This window comes from Ylistrum balloti, unplaced genomic scaffold, assembly GCF_031769215.1.
Source record: "Ylistrum balloti isolate Yb309-2 unplaced genomic scaffold, AGI_CSIRO_Ybal_v1 Utg370000, whole genome shotgun sequence".
Taxonomy (NCBI): domain Eukaryota; kingdom Metazoa; phylum Mollusca; class Bivalvia; order Pectinida; family Pectinidae; genus Ylistrum; species Ylistrum balloti.
The window spans coordinates 1,189,481-1,211,293 of record NW_026782078.1 but is presented as its reverse complement, the minus strand read 5'-3'; the positions used below and the strand labels follow the sequence as shown (position 1 = coordinate 1,211,293).

Below are 21,813 nucleotides of genomic sequence, written 5' to 3'. Positions count from 1 at the left end.
ATACACGTGCCACATATATCTTTGCTGTATTTGACAGAGTTAATTTCTAGATTTACTTAAAAATTCATTTAACAATAAAAATAACAGTTGAAATAAGCAATTTTAGATGTATGAAAAAGTTGAAGGTATTATATTCATGGCAAAGCATTTATTTTGTCATACATCTTCAGGCAAAATTCAGAGTAATGTCAACACAGAGCAACAAAAATGCTGAATTTTATTGTCTGATTTTCAATCTATGTTGCAGGATAAATAGAATACATGGTCAATGTCATAAAATATAAGCTGTATTTTGTCGAAGGTGAAAAAAGAGAAAAGAGGTAAAATACAGTTTATAGTTTAAGACAGTGGCTGTGCATTCACTTTATATACTTCGTCTAGAAAACCACAGAGACATAATTTAATACACAAATCTGATGACTCTCTAATGGTTATCAGTTGGTGAAAAGACTCAATGCTGCAGATAATTTGTCTGAGGATAATCGCCAACAACAATCTTAATAACATCAAATGTATCATAACAGTAACAATGTTAACCAATAGGTCACATCCGACCAAGTAAAACACATAATATGGGGAGACTTAGTAATGGTCAGGCATGTACAGTGATGGTTCAACTTCATAACCTTCATTTATAGTTAGTTTCATATAATTCATGTTATAGCTAGTTTTCATATTGTTCATGTTATAGCTAGTTTTCATATTGTTCATGTTATAGCTAGTTTTCATATTGTTCATTTATAGTTAGTTTTCATATTGTTCATGTTATAGCTAGTTTTCATATTGTTCATGTTATAGCTAGTTTTCATATTGTTCATGTTATAGCTAGTTTTCATATTGTTCATGTTATAGTTAGTTTGTTATAGTTAGTTTCATATTGTTCATGTTATAGCTAGTTTTCATATTGTTCATGTTATAGCTAGTTTTCATATTGTTCATTTATAGCTAGTTTTCAGTTCATATTGTTCATAGCTTTTCATTTATAGTTAGTTTTCATATTGTTCATGTTATATAGCATAGTTTTTCATGTTATAGTTTTATTGTTCATTGTTCATTTTCATATTGTTCATATAGCTAGTTTTCATATTGTTCATGTTATAGCTAGTTTTCATATTGTTCATTTATAGCTAGTTTTCATATTGTTCATGTTATAGCTAGTTTTATATTGTTCATGTTTATAGTTTCATATTGTTTTCATATTGTTCATGTTATAGCTAGTTTTCATATTGTTCATGTTATAGTAGTTTTCATATTGTTCATTTTATAGTTAGTTTCATAGCATTTATTTTACACCAGCTACCTTAGAATTCCTATGAGACAGATATTCACCAGGATTTCAAACCAATATGTATGTCCGTGACATGACTTTATCTATAATATTTTTACAGTCATGCATGCTTCCTGTAATATTCTACATCAAGGTAGTTTGCGTAGTCAGGGTTGTACAATCAAGACAAGTGACACATTCATTACAATGGTATAGTATATCTGACACATTCTATCATTACATTGTCTGGCTACATTGACAACACCAGAAAGGAACTGAAAGATGCATTTATATTTGAACTGAACAATTCTAAATTTCCTGTCACTACTGAACAGCCAATAATTGGAAAATTGTTCCCCCAGCCCCCTCCCTCATGTGTCCCAGTGTGATAGATCTGACTGGTACCATTATAATTTGTCTTGAACTGTAAAGAATCAACACATTTCTGATTATTTTGAAAGCACCTTCTGATATAGATCCTTAATACCTCTCTGATTAAACTATTGATTCAGACAGCAAAGGATGATACAATGTTACAATATCACATGTTCAGTTCGTGCTGGCTTGTCATACACAAAATGACAGCCTAATTTTGTACATTGTATCAACATGTAAAAGTGTAAGTTAAAAATATACCTGAATCACTTCACAAGAGATACTTCTCTCCACTATAATTATTTGCATGCATGCATGATCTTTGATAACTTTTTTTTATCATTTAACATATAATTTTATAATTAATTGGGTGGCAGTGGTGGGATATATGAACTAATAATAACACATTGTTATACAAATTTGGCTGTATGCACTAAAGTGCCATGCTATGTAAACATATTTTGTATTAAAAGAATATTATTCTTCAAGAAAAAAAGGATATTGAACAAGAGGCCCAAGGGGCCTTAACGATCACCTGAAGAATATATGTCAATAATCTGGGGATTTTAAGATGTTGCAAAAATGTAACAACACTTGTGCAGGACCATGTGTAAAACATCTGTACCAAGTTTGAACATGATCCACCCAGTGGTTCTTGAGAGGAAGTCCAAAATGTCTTAGCCAAACAGAGGCCAGGGTGGCCATCTTGGATTTTGAATCATTTTTGAGAAGAAGTCGAATATGTGAAAAGTTCACGACGACAGACAAATCATGATGGCAATAGGTCTCAGGTGACCTAAAAATCTAAAAAAAAAAGCCATATATAATACACAACCTTCATTCTTGAAACAAGAGGCCCATTAGGCCTGTATCATTCATCTTGTTTTGTTTGTTATATTCAAAAACTGTACTGTTTGTAACAGAATATGTTCTCTCCACCAAATATGTCTTCAATTCCACTATCAGAAGGAATTTAAAGAATTCGCTTGATTTCTACTATGTAGCCACTCCCTCCCACCCTACGGGATCAAAATCCATTGTTTAATGCAAAATTGATTACCCTTCACCCAAGCATGCTTCAAGTCAAATCAGGACAACATCATAGTTTAGGCCCTTAACATCACTGACAAGTCATAAAAGAACAAAACAGCTGAAAATTGTAATTCATTGGAAAACATGGACAGCTTTCCACCAAGCTGTATAAGCATGGTGATTTCATTTCATTATTGTGAATAAAGTCCATTTCTGGATGGCAACATTCCTGCATCCCCAACCTATAGCATCTACATGTCACAGTCAAATCAATAGTCTGGGGTCTGTTCCCATTATTACCATTTTCATGCAAGAAGTTATCAACTGACTCACGAAGTTGTAACACAGGGTTTTAAAAAGATGCAGGTTGATGAAAATTATAATTTGTCCTACTTTAATTGAATTTGAGTTTGGAATTTCATTACGCTGACATGTTGGTATTCTCTTGTTGTTTATTGGCTAAATTGTATCTAACTATAGACTGGTATTAATAGATGCTTTCCACTCATGTATGTATACCCGAATAAAGCTTTGTGATTGAATTCTATAGAAAATTAAAGGAAAATATTTCTACAGATGTCCCTGATTTTTTTTCAGTAAAAGTCATTTCTTTCATTCAAATGGATTCGTTGGACTGAACAATTCATTGGACTGAGTGGTCAGGTACCATAGTCACAGTGGTAACACAATTCATTGGACTGAGTGGTCAGGTACCATAGTCACAGTGGAAACACAATTCATTGGACTGAGTGGTCAGGTACCTTAGTCACAGTGGTAACACATACACGTTTCACCTAGCTGTCTGGGGTTTGATTCCAAAAGAGGGTATGATAAGGTATGGGGTCATCTGTCCAACTATGTGGGTTTTCTCCAGGTACTCTGGTTTCCTCCCACAATTATAAAACCCCTCCATGTGTTTCCAGCAAGAGCAATTATTATAAGCTGATGGCTTGTTTCACAATTGTTGTAAAATAAAGTTTGTATCATGATATGGATTCAGTAACCTTCACACTTTATCATATCTTTGGTATAAAACTGTTAATTCAAGGAAGATGCTTCAAATGAAAACTACTCCAGAATATTTCAAAGTGATAACAATTCACAATATTACCTTTTACCGTGTTCAGCTATCAACCAATCACACGGCTTTGTAGCTTTCCTGAGACGTAAGATTTTTGTTTTTAATACTTTCATTGTCAACTTCTAAAAGCCACGGTGAAGCTTAAGTTCGTTTTTTGCATATTTATTCAAAGTAAATTACAGCTTTTGTCATAATATGTCTACAAATACTGCAAGGCTCTTCTTGTTTCCCGACACAGTGGCCCCATGTTGATCAAATAACACATACAGTGATTGTAAAATGGCTAATTACATGTTCAAATAGACCAGAAGAGAATAACTCTCTAATTCCTTTTTCTAAGCCGTACAGATTTTAGCTGCCTCAAATAGGTTGGTTAATCCTAAAACAAATTAGAACTATCTACATGTTTCATTGTATTGATTCCAAACTCGATATCAAAAAATATTTTGAAAATTATTTTATACTCTGTCTATTTTTTAAAGTAAAATTAATTAATTTCAAAAACTATCTCGATGGAATTTTAAACAGCCAAAGCAGCTTGGACACAGATAAAATAAAATCCTGTACAAAATTCACAGTTTTTTTAGCAAAACAGAAATCAATGTACACTTGTATAGGAATTATCTCAGAACAACAACCTCTGAAAACGATGCCCCTTTTGTACTTTATACTGTCATCTACTCACTTAAAACATCATTTCAGAATGAAACATTAGTGATATGATGAATTATACTACATCACTGAACACAGACTCCATGAAAAAAATGTGAAATTCACATGAAAACTTCAATTAAACCATGAACTTTTGTTTTTAAATTTTTCATTTTTTATGGTGCCATGAAAATGTAGTGACATAATATCTTTGTTTCAATATACCAACGACAAACCCATGAAATGTCAGTACATACAAGCAGTTCACCCATGCAATATTTTCATAGTCATGATATCCAGTATCCAAAGCCATGCTTTCGTCTGTTTTTTTCTTCTTTTTTAATGATTTTTTATGGGCTCAATTTCAGAAGTCATTTATTGAGTGAGAAAGCCAATGGCTACTACAAGGAGATCCTGCCTCAAAATGAGCCTGGCTCACACGGGACGACAAACCTCAAAATGAGCCTGGCTCACGTGGGACGTCAAACCTCAAAATGAGCCTGGCTCACGCGGGACGACAAACAAACATACAAACAGTGATGCTCCGAGCCTGTTAAACCACATACAGTGTCAAAACCAGCCAAATCTCTTTTATTTCCAGGAGGAAAAGTGATACCTTCATGTCATGTGAATACTGCAGGGTATGACTTTGCAAAACCAATAAAGGTGTTTTGAGCAAATTCATCGATTTTGTGTGACTATATATAGATGGTTCTTTAATTAATTTGTCAGACGCAGTAAAGTAGATGGATCAATGACTGATCGTTTATCACCTGCAATGTCTCTGTTAAATGCACAGTATTTCCCATCCAGAAATATGGATGATTGGAAACGGTGGTCCGTCAACAATTTTGCTTAAAGGCTAAAATGTGTAAAAGGTTCATGTCATAGGGGAGGCAAAGAGTTGCATACTTGCCGATTTATCAAAGTCCCATTTTGGCGTCTTTGATTTAACTTATTGCAGATTTTTATATACTGTACTTTAAGCACAGGTTGTGTGTGTTAAGTATTGCACGATATATCATTTTGACAACATAACTTTAGGTCAAGGGTCAAAAGGATTTTGATTCGTCAAGATTTGGAGCTGTCGTTATGAAATAGACAAGATAAGGCCTCAGCACACCATGATTAAATGTACTTTTAACATGTTCCGATACTCCGTATCGATAACAGATTACGCCTACAACAGTCTGCAATAACAACCAACAAAAACTAATTAAAATCTTATTGATTAGCATTCTATCTACCGTTTTTGTTTCCTCGATTGTCAAACAACTTCTTACATCTATTTTTTAAAATGACATCTGGCTCTCCCATTGTTCAAAAACACAACCAGTAGAAGATTAGAGCATGATGTTTCGATGACCTCATGGTCACCTTCATCAGACAAATGACCAGGTTGGAGTAGCACCAACATACGTAGTGTAAGAGATGGTAAGGAATCAACCCACTATTTTGGCTGTACTATCCTATGTACACTAAGGTCAAAAACAGTGTGACGAGATGGTTCATATGTTAAAAAGGAAAGAAAGATATGAATAAAAATTTGGTATATTTGACAAAAGAGTTTAAAGGCCCCGAATGTTTATATCATTTAATTGGTTTAAATAGAATTCTAGATACGATATTGTTTAAATTCAAAGCCCCTTTAATCTCTGAATTTGCAAAACAGTTCTGTCACCAGTCAAATATACATTTTGTCTCTTATGTAATCTGGCAGCAAAAATAAAAAGCTTTCCTGGATCCCACAGAAAAACTGAATTCTAGCTAGCTTCTGAAGAAGTTCAACCACAACTCTTCTTAAAGAATGTTTCAGTCCAAATCTGTTCCAACAATACTCCAATTTCCACATTTTGTTCACCCTTGCCCTTGGGATGCTATTGTTCAACTTACCACCAATTTTTCATGAAGAATTTAGGACTAAAAGTGGTTCTTTGTTTCTGATTTTTTTTCTATATATATATATATATATATAGGTTTACTGTACTTTTATCCATGCCTGCAGGTTAAATAACCGTTCTTCATTACGAAACATTACGATGTATTAGTCTGTTACAGTGCTCTGGAACATAGAACTCAATTGTGTTTATAATTCATCAAGAATCATATCAACCGTTCATCGCAAACATTGTCTGTTCATCGTAAACATTGTCCATCAATTTTTCTCAAGCAAATGGATTCTGTATCTCTATAAGATATAGATATCATACCTAATTTGATAAAATTCTTCATTTGTTCTTGAAAATAAGGTCAAAGATACAGGATTGATAATTTGTATTATATAGTAAAACGATCATGGATGGAACTTTTTGTTCTTCGGTTCCATTAGTTATGTATATATAAATATACATATTAGACAAAGAGTTTACATAACATAATGAAGAGGGTTGTTGTTGTTAAACACTGCACTCCTTATCGAGATCTATCTACCGATGAAGTTTCATGTTGATACCACTTACAGCTTTTGTGATATGCTACAGACAAGCGGACAGGCGGACTCATGGATGGACAGACAAAGCAGTGGACATTCACCAGGCTTAAGATCTGTCATTTCTCCCCGAAACGGTCATTCACCAGGCTTAAGATCTGTCATTTCTCCGCGAAACGGTCATTTACCAGGCTTAAGATCTGTCAATTCTCCCCGAAACGGTCATTCACCAGGCTTAAGATCTGTCAATTCTCCCCGAAACGGTCATTCACCAGGCTTAAGATCTGTCAGTTCTTCCCGAAACGGTTATTCACCACGCTTAAGATCTGTCATTTTTCCCCGAAACGGTCATTCACCAGGCTTAAGATCTGTCATTTCTCCCCGAAACGGTCATTCACCAGGCTTAAGATCTGTCAGTTCTCCCCGAAACGGTCATTCACCAGGCTTAAGATCTGTCAGTTCTCCCCAAAACGGTTGTAAACTTTAAAGAACTACTAAGTTCACAAAATCTTTCTATGTTTCTACAGAATTTGACATTGATGTCCTGACATTCTGTCTGGGTAACAGTGTGGAACTGACTTATATTCCTTACTTAGCTCTCGTGTAATCACCTGTAAAACATCAAACTTGTTTACCTAAAACTTGAGAAAAAATATCTATTGAAAGACTGTATGCTCACTGATACATTCATTTAAAACATATCTGTGATAGAAAATTCTGAAAAGAACATTCAATTCTAACATTTAATAGAACAACAAGACAAATCATATGGTAGATATCCCAACTTTACTCCAACCACATCTTTATGCACAATTGTGATCATCTGCCTGACAATTACAATTGATAATTAATCGCTTTTCATTAAAGAACTATATATAACTCGTTGATCACCTTGAAATTATCTCACAAATTAGAGACATCTGATATTACCCATAAAGATATCAATCGCTAATTTTAGAAGAGCAAGCCTTGAAAATACAACAATTACTCCACATACAATTCTATTTTGGAATAATCAGTCCTATTCTCTTGGAATAACCCATCCTATTCTCTTGGAATAATGAAAAAGAGAACAATCATTTCCATGTACAGTCAGCCATGCTGATTCCATTGAGAAATTTAATTCTACAACATTTTCAGTTTAAATATGCAATTGAATTGAAACCCCATTCTTGATAGTGTTTCTTGTCCTTGTCAGTGTAACTATGAACAGTGTAGTCAGGATTATCAAATTAGTTCATTAAGATGTGAATTTTGTTTGTCGTCTTTCAATAAAATTTTACTTTTTTAATCTCATTACTCCAAAACATGATTAGTTGAAAAGGAAAATTGAGCAGTTCCTACAACGTGAATTCAAACTGTTTTCTTCTATAATCCAGTACAATGGAATAGTACAAGTCTTGCTTCCATGACCTTTGGCACAGGTGTGACAATAACAGATGTACATGTAAAGACTTATTCTAAGTAATGTATTCCTAACAATGCCTATTCCCTGATTATTGGAAGTAAAGAAAAATAGAAGAGTTGGCAGTCGTATCCCCTATAGAACGGGTGAAAATGTGAGAAAAACCACATGCCAAATGATCAGAGATAAATTCTGACAACATCATTTTTTATAGGATTCTGTGAGGAGGGAAATTCCTGTATATAGATATATGCCATTTCTGTACTAATTCTAGATCTGCATCATCACCAGCTTTTCTCTCTGTATAGGAATTTTTACAATAACAAACATTCACATGATCAAGATTTTCCCCAATCCAATAAGCATGACATGAGCAGTCTTGTAGCCTGATAGGTTGTGCTTAAGGCTCTGTCAGTGACGCTTCCATTTATCACAAATTCCCTCGAGGCATATCAACATGGAATTTTCCTAATTATATCTCTTTAAAATCCAAAATTACATGAATAGAAGAATTTTTCAAGCTTTTTTGAGATAAAGAACCATTACAGATTTGGTAATTATATATCAGGGCCAGTATATAACCATTGATATCCTACCAAAGTCGATGTTTATCTACTATTGATTAATGATAAAAAGGGCATATAAACAGCCATAGACAGACAAATTTCTCACCTAGCTCATTATATCATAACCAGACAACAGGGCCTAACACCAAATGGAATAAAAACATGCTCAGTATTTAAGGCCCAGACTAACACATTACTTCAGCCCACTGTATTTTAAAGAACTAGCAGAATTAGTACTGAGCCCATGCTTGGAATTGAAAGTAAGCACTGTTTACAAGGTTCACTGATAAGCCCATTCTTTAAGCATTAACGAAAGGCTTCATGCTTGCAATAAAACAGAATTTATTGGACAAATGGACAGATCTATAAAGTCAGTTATCAAGATTTAAGGACAAATGGACAGATCTTGTGCCAGTTAGACAGAATAAGATTGTGAGAAATAAAGCCTATTTTATTTAAAGCCTTTGGATTTGTGGTGTGTATTATGACAATGACAAACATTACATTACCTATATCCAGGTTTTATCAGTCATTGAGATAATTTTACAGAACCATACATGTGTAGTCCTAGGCTTTTAATTCCATCCCTACCAGACAATGCTTTTATCGTTTAATCAATGATCAACGATTGCTTACGTCATAAGAACAGTTAAATTACATAATACTACAGCCTAGGCTAGGGAATCATACTCTGCTAATGTTAGTTAAACTCAAAACAAAATAGCAATGTCTGGAATTTTTTTCTTCTTAATATTCATTTGAAACCAGAAAATAATCTTCATCGCTTTATTGTGATTTCTCATTTTTATCAACATAGATAAGTTGTAAATCCAGAATCAATAAAAAAAAAAAATATTAATTGTACATTAATGGGTCATGTTAATGATAACTTAAGTCTAACACACAATACATTACACATGTATGGGTCACGTTGATGATAACAGTCTAACACACAATACATTACACATGTATGGGTCACATTGATGATAACTTAAGTCTAACACACAATACATTACACATGTATGGGTCACATTGATGATAACTTAAGTCTAACACACAATACATTACACATGTATGGGTCATGTTATGATAACTTAAGTCTAACACACAATACATTACACATGTATGGGTCACATTGATGATAACAGTCTAACACACAATACATTACACATGTATGGGTCACGTTGATGATGATAACAGTCTAACACACAATACATTACACATGTATGGGTCACATTGATGATAACTTAAGTCTAACACACAATACATTACACATGTATGGGTCACATTGATGATAACAGTCTAACACACAATACATTACACATGTATGGGTCACATTGATGATAACAGTCTAACACACAATACATTATACATGTATGGGTCACGTTGATGATGATAACAGTCTAACACACAATACATTACACATGTATGGGTCACGTTGATGATAACTTAAGTCTAACACACAATACATTACACATGTATGGGTCATGTTATGATAACTTAAGTCTAACACACAATACATTACACATGTATGGGTCACATTGATGATAACAGTCTAACACACAATACATTACACATGTATGGGTCATGTTGATGATAACTTAAGTCTAACACACAATACATTACACATGTGTGGGTCACGTTGATGATAACAGTCTAACACACAATACATTACACATGTATGGGTCACATTGATGATAACAGTCTAACACACAATACATTACACATGTATGGGTCACATTGATGATAACAGTCTAACACACAATACATTACACATGTATGGGTCACGTTGATGATGATAACAGTCTAACACACAATACATTACACATGTGTGGGTCACGTTGATGATAACAGTCTAACACACAATACATTACACATGTATGGGTCACGCTGATGATAACAGTCTAACACACGTGGTCTGGCAGGTGACCCCTTACCTTCCCTTGTCCGTTCGGGAAAGCATGTTACCTCTGCGCCACCCGACCACCCTACGATTATCTTTGAAGTTGTAAATTTGCATCAAGGCCCCTCTACAACACTGGAGAAACCAGGACTACCTGACATGAAACTAGAATGACTATTGGGCTTGTTGAAGACGAGGAGAATACAGAAGCCTGATACTACAGTAGGTACAAACTATGATAAGTAAGTAAACGCCAACAACTGTAAAGTCAACTGAATCCTCTATACCTTCAACTTTAATGATGAGAAGCATTAACATTAACGCCAATCTGAAAAAGCAGATAGATTTCTAATCTATTTTTCCATTAAGTAGTGACATACACTCGCCTGATTCGGAGGAAGAATACTTCAGGGCATGACTGGAAACCATTTTCAGCGATCTAACCTCAAAATCTACAGACATAATTACCACCCACTGAGGCATGACATAGCAACACAAAAGGAAACGTCCCATTCCATAAAAGTCTGATCCCAATTTCAAATTATATTTTCTCTGTTGCTTCATCTCAAATTCTTTTGGTTCTTCCCCTCCAGCACCATGATTTTGCCTAATAATAGGTTGTACTATAGAAATCTGGGGACAATACTACTAGGATGAGAGATCTGAAACATTGTAGTTATTGACGCAGAATGATCTTGTCTATAGTGTCTTTAGGAATACATGCTGATATCAGAACTTCTGAAGCCGGCCACAGTTCTCTATTGGGACTGTGGAAACAATGCTGGAATCCATGTCTCGCATTCACCATCAAGACAATTACACGCATGCTTGACTTACAAATATCGCACACAGGTGTGATTGTTTATATATATACATGTTTGTATACTTTATACAATTTTTCCAAACACATATATCATGTTGTTTACATAGTACATTATATGACAGGACATTTCACAAATCAGTTTTAAGGTGTAACTTCCTTTTATATTTAATCATCAAAACGTTTTCATTACATCAGGAAACAAGAGTATCTATGAAAGTGATGAATGCTCCCCGAAAACAAATTTACTGAAAACAAAATTTAATCAAAGGGCAATAATTCTGTAAATAAGAAGTTTCAGGCCCTGAATTTGGTACACTGCACATTCTCTTAGTATGACTGATGTATACACTAAGTTTCAATAACCTCTAAATTATGAAAAAGAGAGTTATGGTTCTTGTACCCTATACTTCTCCTTATCTAGATCTATCTACCTTATGAAGTGTCATGTTGATATCGCTTATAGCTTTTGTGATATGATCTGGACACAGTTATGATGGATGGACAGACGGAGGGATGGACAGACAAAGGGATGAACAAATGGATTGACAAAGCAGTGACTATATGCTCTCCCTTCAAGGACATAAAAATTCAATTTGCATAGAAAGTGATATTCGTATACAGAAACATCATTTTAAGAAAAACAAAATAAATTCAAATGAAATTTTCCAATCAAAGAAAAAAAAAAAAAAAAAATTTAAGTGAAGATAAAAATAAAAGACAAGTTTTGCTTGAATTTGTTTTCCTAAAAATGAATAGACACAGAAATCGGGGCAAAAATGTGTTAGTGAAATGTCTGATTCTCTCGTGGGATGTTGGAGCTGAAACAGACTGCAATAACAGAACATTTTCTTCCCAATAAAAAAGCCCTTTTTTCTCTGTGACTGTAAAAAACCCAATTCCATTCCAATCAAGACAATTTGTTGCGTTCATTACCTAACACAGACATGCAACAGATTGAGTTTTATCTGGAAATGCTGGCGACAGCCGTGTTCAATGCCTGCCTCATCCCTGATTCTAGAATTGACAAAATAGCTTGTTCTAGAACGTAGTAAGTCTCCAAGCTTATTTAGTGACCTGTTGCAGGAGGAGAAGCTTTTCGTGTAAAACGACCAGTGCAAGCTCTTTCATCATTGACATACAAGTCCCACAGGGCTGATTCCAATGATGTAGTTGTTCATAGAAATCAGTGGCTCAAGTTTTTCCTTCAAGTCATGTCAGATGTTAGCATCTTCATCATGGTATAATGAGTTTGTAAGAATTAGCTGTAAACATATTCTTGTCAGGAGTGTGGCTCAGTTGTACCAATATGGGTGCTATTTTCACTAGGACTGCCAAATGACACGATTCTATTGAGAAATTGTAACAGGCGATAGGATGATGTGAGTTGGTCAAGTAACACAGAAAATGTATCGGCTAAAAAAATAGGGAAACAGCACATCATGTACTTTTTTTTCAACTCAAACTGTTAACAGTTAATTTCTTTTGATTTAAGATGTGCTAAATGCATTAAGATAAAAATGTACCACCAAGTGTAATTATACTATCACCATAGCTATTAATTATACTATCACCATAGCTATTAATTATTCTATCACCATAGCTACTCTCATAAAGTATCTGTCTTTCTGACGTCAGAATACAATACAAATCACATTGTGTAACGTCTTTGATAAAAATGAATAAAAAGTTCAGTATCTGAAGACAAATATTGGAAATGTCTACAACATGGCTGGCTGTGTCCTGCTCCTTATGTAAATAACCTTCAATGTCTTATTTAATTTTTCACTCACATTAAAAAACAATGGAAAAAGGGCTAAATACTTTATGAAAAAAAATATATATGAAATTTTCATGGACAATCCAGAGACAGAATATGAATCACCTAATATTTATTTATTTTTAAATCAGTGACCTTGACCTTGGAACCCTTGTTGAAATATGGAACTCTCCAAAGTATTTTCCTTCAAATAAGCTATATTATCATAAAAGTTGCTAAAGTGATGACGTCAAGTAAGAATTGGATGGGCAATATAACAACGCGCTGGTCAGTACATGGCTAAAACAAAAACATCACAAACTGATATTTATCAATCCTAAAACTTTCAAACATTTGCTATCTCCAAATCACCTGTGATGAAAACCTCTGACAAGGAATAAGCTTGCTGTATTATCTGTACGTCTATACACAGTTTATAACATGTGTTATTTAAAAGGATTATTACAGATTTATATCTGTTTAATATCAAATAAAACACTGCTGCACACGATTAGTAATCCTATTGGCTGACTGTCCTCACTATACAATAAGGTACTTAAGGGAAACAGTTGGAAGAAAAGCATCACAACAATAAACAAAACAACAAACAAAACAACAAACACATTCATCATTAATTGTGATGTTATCAAAATTCCTACAAGGACAGTTTTGAATGTAAAGCTTAACTTCCACTTTTGTTCCATGATGTCAGTAGAAACACGCTACAGATTTGGATTCAGGACTAATTCAGTGCTAATTGGTTCAGATATGATTTCTTCCTATTAAATTGGATCCCTGATAAATATTTCGAGGCCTGGTTACCTCATCGAGTCTCTCTTGTAAGTCACTGTAGATCTGGACAATATTAACAACATTTGGATAAATTAGTAAGTATCATTGAATGAAGAAATCCACCCTTCTGGATCCCCTAATAATTATTGATACTTTAGGGCCATCATAAGGTGTCTCTTCAGTCAATGTCATCTAGATAAGAAATCCACCCTTCTGGATCCCCTAATAATTACTGATACTTTAGGGCCATCATAAGGTGTCTCTTCAGTCAATGTCATCTAGATAAGAAATCCACCCTTCTGGATCCCCTAATAATTACTGATACTTTAGGGCCATCATAAGGTGTCTCTTGAGTCAATGAAGATCTTCATAAGAAATCCACCCTTCTGGATCCCCTAATAATTATTGATACTTTAGGGCCATCATAAGGTGTCTCTTGAGTCAATGTCATCTAGATAACAAATCCACCCTTCTGGATCCCCTAATAATTACTGATACTTTAGGGCCATCATAAGGTGTCTCTTCAGTCAATGTCATCTAGATAACAAATCCACCCTTCTGGATCCCCTAATAATTACTGATACTTTAGGGCCATCATAAGGTGTCTTCACCTTTTGGATCCTCTGATAAGTACTTTGGGGCCATCATAAGGTGTCTCTTGAGTCAATGAAGATCTTCATAAGAAATCCACCCTTCTGGATCCCCTAATAATTACTGATACTTTAGGGCCATCATAAGGTGTCTCTTGAGTCAATGAAGATCTTCATAAGAAATCTTCACCTTCTGGATCCTCTAAGAAGTACTTTGGGGCCATCATAAGGTGTCTCTTAAGTCAATGATGATCTACATAAGAAATCCACCCTTCTGGATCCCCTAATAATTATTGATACTTTAGGGCCATCATAAGGTGTCTCTTGAGTCAATGTCATCTAGATAAGAAATCCAACCTTCTGGATCCCCTAATAATTATTGATACTTTAGGGCCATCATAAGGTGTCTCTTCAGTCAATGAAGATCTACATAAGAAATCCACCCTTCTGGATCCCCTAATAATTATTGATACTTTAGGGCCATCATAAGGTGTCTCTTCAGTCAATGAAGATCTACATAAGAAATCCACCCTTCTGGATCCCCTAATAATTATTGATACTTTAGGGCCATCATAAGGTGTCTCTTCAGTCAATGAAGATCTACATAAGAAATCCACCCTTCTGGATCCCCTAATAATTATTGATACTTTAGGGCCATCATAAGGTGTCTCTTCAGTCAATGAAGATCTACATAAGAAATCCACCCTTCTGGATCCCCTAATAATTATTGATACTTTAGGGCCATCATAAGGTGTCTCTTCAGTCAATGAAGATCTACATAAGAATTCCACCCTTCTGGATCCCCTAATAATTATTGATACTTTAGGGCCATCATAAGGTGTCTCTTGAGTCAATGTCATCTAGATAACAAATCCACCCTTCTGGATCCCCTAATAATTATTGATACTTTAGGGCCATCATAAGGTGTCTCTTCAGTCAATGTCATCTAGATAACAAATCCACCCTTCTGGATCCCCTAATAATTACTGATACTTTAGGGCCATCATAAGGTGTCTCTTGAGTCAATGAAGATCTTCATAAGAAATCCACCCTTCTGGATCCCCTAATAATTATTGATACTTTAGGGCCATCATAAGGTGTCTCTTCAGTCAATGTCATCTAGATAACAAATCCACCCTTCTGGATCCCCTAATAATTACTGATACTTTAGGGCCATCATAAGGTGTCTCTTGAGTCAATGAAGATCTTCATAAGAAATCCACCCTTCTGGATCCCCTAATAATTATTGATACTTTAGGGCCATCATAAGGTGTCTCTTCAGTCAATGTCATCTAGATAACAAATCCACCCTTCTGGATCCCCTAATAATTACTGATACTTTAGGGCCATCATAAGGTGTCTCTTGAGTCAATGAAGATCTTCATAAGAAATCCACCCTTCTGGATCCCCTAATAATTATTGATACTTTAGGGCCATCATAAGGTGTCTCTTCAGTCAATGTCATCTAGATAACAAATCCACCCTTCTGGATCCCCTAATAATTATTGATACTTTAGGGCCATCATAAGGTGTCTCTTCAGTCAATGTCATCTAGATAACAAATCCACCCTTCTGGATCCCCTAATAATTTTTGATACTTTGGGGCCATCATAAGGTGTCTCTTCAGTCAATGTCATCTAGATAACAAATCCACCCTTCTGGATCCCCTAATAATTTTTGATACTTTGGGGCCATCATAAGGTGTCTCTTCAGTCAATGAAGATGATAAGAAATCTACATAAGAAATCCTCTGATAAGTACTTTGAGGCCATCATAAGGTGTCTCTTGAGTCAATGTAAATCTATGTAAGAAATCTTACCTTCTGGATCCTCTAAGAAGTACTTTGGGGCCATCATAAGGTGTCTCTTCAGTCAATGAAGATCTACATAAGAAATCTTCACCTTTTGGATCCTCTGATAAGTACTTTGAGGCCATCATAAGGTGTCTCTTGAGTCAATGTAAATCTATGTAAGAAATCTTACCTTCTGGATCCTCTAAGAAGTACTTTGGGGCCATCATAAGGTGTCTCTTCAGTCAATGAAGATCTACATAAGAAATCTTCACCTTTTGGATCCTCTGATAAGTACTTTGAGGCCATCATAAGGTGTCTCTTGAGTCAATGTAAATCTATGTAAGAAATCTTACCTTCTGGATCCTCTAAGAAGTACTTTGGGGCCATCATAAGGTGTCTCTTAAGTCAATGATGATCTACATAAGAAATCCACCCTTCTGGATCCCCTAATAATTTTTGATACTTTGGGGCCATCATAAGGTGTCTCTTCAGTCAATGTCATCTAGATAAGTAATCCACCCTTCTGGATCCCCAAATAAGTACTTTAAGGCCATCATAAGGTGTCTCTTAAGTCATTATAGATCTAGATAAGGAATCCACCCTTCTGGATCCCCTAATGAGTACTTTGAGGCCATCATAAGGTGGCTCTTGAGTCAATGTAGATCTAGATAAGGAATCCACCCTTCTTGATCCCCTAATGAGTACTTTGAGGCCATCATAAGGTGTCTCTTGAGTCAATGTAGATCTAGATAAGGAATCCACCCTTCTTGATCCCCTGATAAATAATACATTTGGGCCATCATCATATATCTTTTTATAATGTCATGTTTATCTGGGTCAGATTTCTCCCTTTTGGATCCCCTAATAATTATTGTTTGAGTCAATCATCAGTGTCTCTTAAGTCAATGTACATCTGACAGGCTAATTATCAACATGAGATAGACCATGCTTGCATGAGAGCCGAAGATTCTAAAGTGAAACGCTGAGACTTATAGAGAACACTTGGTCCCATAAGATTTGCCCAATAAACTGTACTGGATGATAAGATATATTCTAGGACCTTTTTAATATGACCCAATACTTCTTCTCACTAATTTTCCTCTGTGGGTTACCCATTTAGAGGCTTTGGCTCGTTCTAAGTCTGTTTTAAGGGGTTTAAGGGTAAACTGTTGATAAAGAAACCCTATAGGTTTGGCACTGTTTCTAAGCCAGCCAAGTACAAACCAATAAATCACAATACCGTTATGGCTTATATCTTATTGAATGAGAATAAATCGTTAACTTTTGATCATTTTATCTGTATCAATTTGAAAAAAGGATCTGCATTTAAAAAATATATAGAAACAGATTTACCCATTGATATCAATTATTCTTCAGTCAGGTTGGAGTAAGGATGCAGGAACTTGTAAACACAACGAAAAGAACAAGAAAAGACACACAAGTCTAAATTTTAGCCTCTGAGTCCTTCCAACTTCTTGTTTTTTCTGAGAAGTAGATCATTTTGATTGTCAAAAGCCGGCAACTATCTTGCCACCCAATATGGCTGCAAAAACTGTCATGTCACATTTAGCAGCGTTATAGATATGTCTGTTCATGGTCAAGATCACCCTTTCAATAAGTTTAGTTAAGAAATGCAAATAACATGAAGACTTTGATCCCTTCATTATTTTCGCATGTCAGATTTCTAATATGCCAGGTCACACTTAAAATGAGATAAACACATAAACTTTAAAACCCCTTCTGAAATGATCATACATAAAATGATCCGTTCCATTACATTGGTCCCAGAGATAAGCTATTACAAAGCATTGTTTACAAGATGGACTTAGGAGAAGGACTGTCAAAGCTACCTACTACAAAGGAATGGTAAATCCACAATCTTTGTAGACTGAAAATGTCATTGTTTCGCTAAAATAACATAATAATATTTTTATATCCACTCACTTTAAATAACCTTGTACCTCAAGAATGAGCTGATATATTGATTAAAGACCTCTCTCCTGGAACGGCATATTGAACAACTATATAAAAAATCAAATTCATTATATACTGAAGTTGGAAGAAAACTGAATCACATCTAACTCAACATCTCACAGTGTTTTATATATTTCTCTCCTTGATTTTTAAAAAGAGGTCTTAATAGTTGTTTCTACTAATATTCTGCAAAACAGGGGAGATTATTCAGAAATACTTTTTATTTAAATTTTTTATTGGTTAACAATGAAATAGAGAACAAATTGTAGGGTCAGGGTGTAAAAATAGGAAAGGTCAGATTACCATAAAAACACTGATGTTGTTATGTTCTTTTATGTATACTCCTAGAACATCAACATCTCTCACAGCATTCATGGAGTATCCATTGTGTTACATAGGGATCAAATGCACAGAAGATACAGAAAGGCCAGAAATGTGTCTCCAGAGGTTCAGCTGCTGGAGCACCAGATGCGCTCATGCATGACACAAAAGCATTTGACGAGACATGCAGCCAAACCAAGTGTAAAAACTTGAAACCAACTGGAAACAACACAAACATCTACCAATCATAAGTCTACAATAACAGTCTGTGTTTCAATAAAAATGATGAGGCAAGCAAATTTATTTCTGATAACATTACTATTAAAGTCCTACTTGAAACCAACGGAGTAAAAATGGATTAAATTAGTAGTATATTTCCACTGATCTTTGATACTCCTAAGCTTATTTGAAGTGAGATTACGTAGCGAAGAATATGATCCCTCAGCTTTACATAGTGTAAATAAATGTTGTTGTTTTGTCGAAGAGTAAGGATGATAGTCATTTTTACTGAATTCATTCCTGTCCCCTTCCACGCAACTCAATGAAAATAACTAAATCACTCTTGTATGATAGAAAAATTGGAGGTAGCAGACATCTTGATGACTGCAATTAACTTGGGTTAAATTATACACCAGACCAAGACATTTCCTGGTGCTCATTAACAGTGCAACACACCTAGGTATTTTATTAGTAATTTATTTGACGATCTGTAATTTCTAAATATCACTGCTGCTGATTGTATGAATCTTGTTTATCAATCAAAACCATTCTGATGACCTATTTATGCAATAAGGTTTTCCCGTATTAGACATTTTTGATATTTTGCCTGTTTAGACCCCTTGCTCCGACTCATTAGTTGAACGTTATTGATTGTTCTTGACGAGACCGTTGGCTTTTCCTATCTCATCCCTGAGTCAGTTATTCCCCAGTCGACTTCCTCCCAATATCCTAGTTCACAGATTCTACATTTCTACTTTGACAAAAGCTGTATGATTTCGAACACGCTTGGAACTTAAGTACCCTGCATCAGTGAGTAAACTGTTGGGTAGGATTATTAATTACATTATTTTCTAGAAGAAATTTCTCCAGGAATTTTATCAACAAAATTGTATGGATCTTTTACTCTTTTTTTCAGCAGTGTACAGCATGAGATATTTAATTCTTAAATACATGCATTTGGACTTAACCCTTAACTTAGAAAACAATCACATCAGCTTTTCAACTTTTCTTAATGCAGAATAATTATTCTTCAAACATTTAATTGAAAATTATTTCTAAATCAATTTATAAATAAAGCAGCAAATTTTTCCATCAGTGAAATAATTAGGATAAAATTAGGGACAGTATGATAGGATATTTTCAGATTTCGAAAAAAGGCAAGAAATATTTTGATAGGCTTTGTTTTGCTGTATTTTAAAAATAGAGGAATGTTTACGACATCAATGTGAAAAGTGCTGACTTTTTTGATTCATTGGAGAATGCCCAGAACATGTTTGTGAGAACCAATATCTTACTATACATACACTGTGAGGGTACTGCGACACTAAAAGTCGTCGTTGGAAATTGATGTCTGTGTCTCAATACAAATACAACAGAATTGGATCATTACTTCATCATACGGAACGCCACATTTCCAATAACTTTTCATCAGCAGGTCATGTTAATATGTATCAGCTAATCAGATAACCTGTTTCTGATAGCCAATCATATTAGTATTTTATTGAACTTGTCATGATTGTAACAGAAATTTCGACGGACATGCAAAGATCTGTATCGACGTGACCTGGAACTTCTACTATACAATAACATGGAGTCATTTTACAGCACCTTTTAACAGTGTTATCAAATCACTGAGAGATAAGCGTCATGATCCTGTGGAATTGACGACAAAGGATTGTTAACATGTACAATAAAAGTCAATTGCCCTAATAACAATTCCGAAGAATGTCTCTATCCATAACGCTGCATCGTGCTGCATGTTATACCATTGTCCGTGGTATCCTGCGACAACACTGACAGACGAAATACCTCTTGCGTCTCCGATTTACACACTAATTCTTGCCGAGAATTAAACATATTTTTTTTATCAAAGATTTTACTATCAGTCCCAGATGAGAGTCCATTGTTCCTGTGGAGCTGCTGCCTGTACCAGCAATGGATATATACCAAATGGAAGGTGAGAAATTATGCTTTAAGACATTAACATTTATCTACGTAATGTTATTAACATACTTCTCCAAAGAGTCAGACAAGACTGAGACAAAGTCTTATGTAATTGCCCTTTAACCAATGACTGCTTGATTTGATTCTCAGACACATTTTATAGTTTTAGCCTCACTTTGATTTGACCAATCAGCTGACACCATCAAAATTTTGATCGCTTTATTACCTTACTTTTAATTACATTGATTGTAAAGTCGTCAGCACGCCTTTGTATCAGTTATTGATAATGAAGATGTTCCACTATTTTGATAAGTTCACAAAAAGTTTGTACAAAAATTTTAATTGACCAATCAGAATCAAGTACATCTTTCGTAGCGGTACTCTAATACCTTCATATATTTTGTTGTACTTGTTGTTCAGAATTTTCTATATATACATAAAAAAATATCAACACTTTGGTCTTAAAGACTGAACGTCATTGATTTAAGCTGTTACTATAAATAAAATCCTAAAGCTGATTTTGAAAAAGTATGACAATTCTGATAAGAAATAATTTTTTAACTTTCAAAGAACTTTTACATCCTTGCGAATTAAAGATCCTAATATAAGATACACTACTGAAGATAAAGTTCTTTTACAATTTTTCTAAAGTACATTGGAATTAATTCACAATGTAAATAAATGCTAGATCTGCAATAGAATATTATCCTTTTACAATATTAAGAACGCATACAGCCAAGTTTCCAGGCTATACTCTATTGCCAGACAACAAAGTGCTTTGCCGATATAATTCTTAATTCCTCCTATAGCCATTATTTATGGGGATATATTTATTTTTTCCCTATTCAGTCACTATACAGGTTTGTAACAAACATGTATGAAATGTCGGTTAAT

At 34.6% G+C, this 21,813-nt stretch overlaps 1 protein-coding gene across 1 annotated transcript in view; it reads right to left on the bottom strand.

Moving 5' to 3' along the window:
• LOC132548081 (integrator complex subunit 13-like) overlaps positions 1 to 16,604 on the bottom strand; it is a 46,023-nt gene extending 29,419 nt beyond the window's left edge. The window contains exon 1 of the mRNA XM_060211905.1: positions 16,489 to 16,604. Within this exon, the coding sequence (XP_060067888.1) occupies positions 16,489 to 16,604 (116 nt within the window). The remainder of the gene's footprint in view (positions 1 to 16,488) is intronic.
• Between the last annotated feature and the right edge of the window lie 5,209 nt (positions 16,605 to 21,813).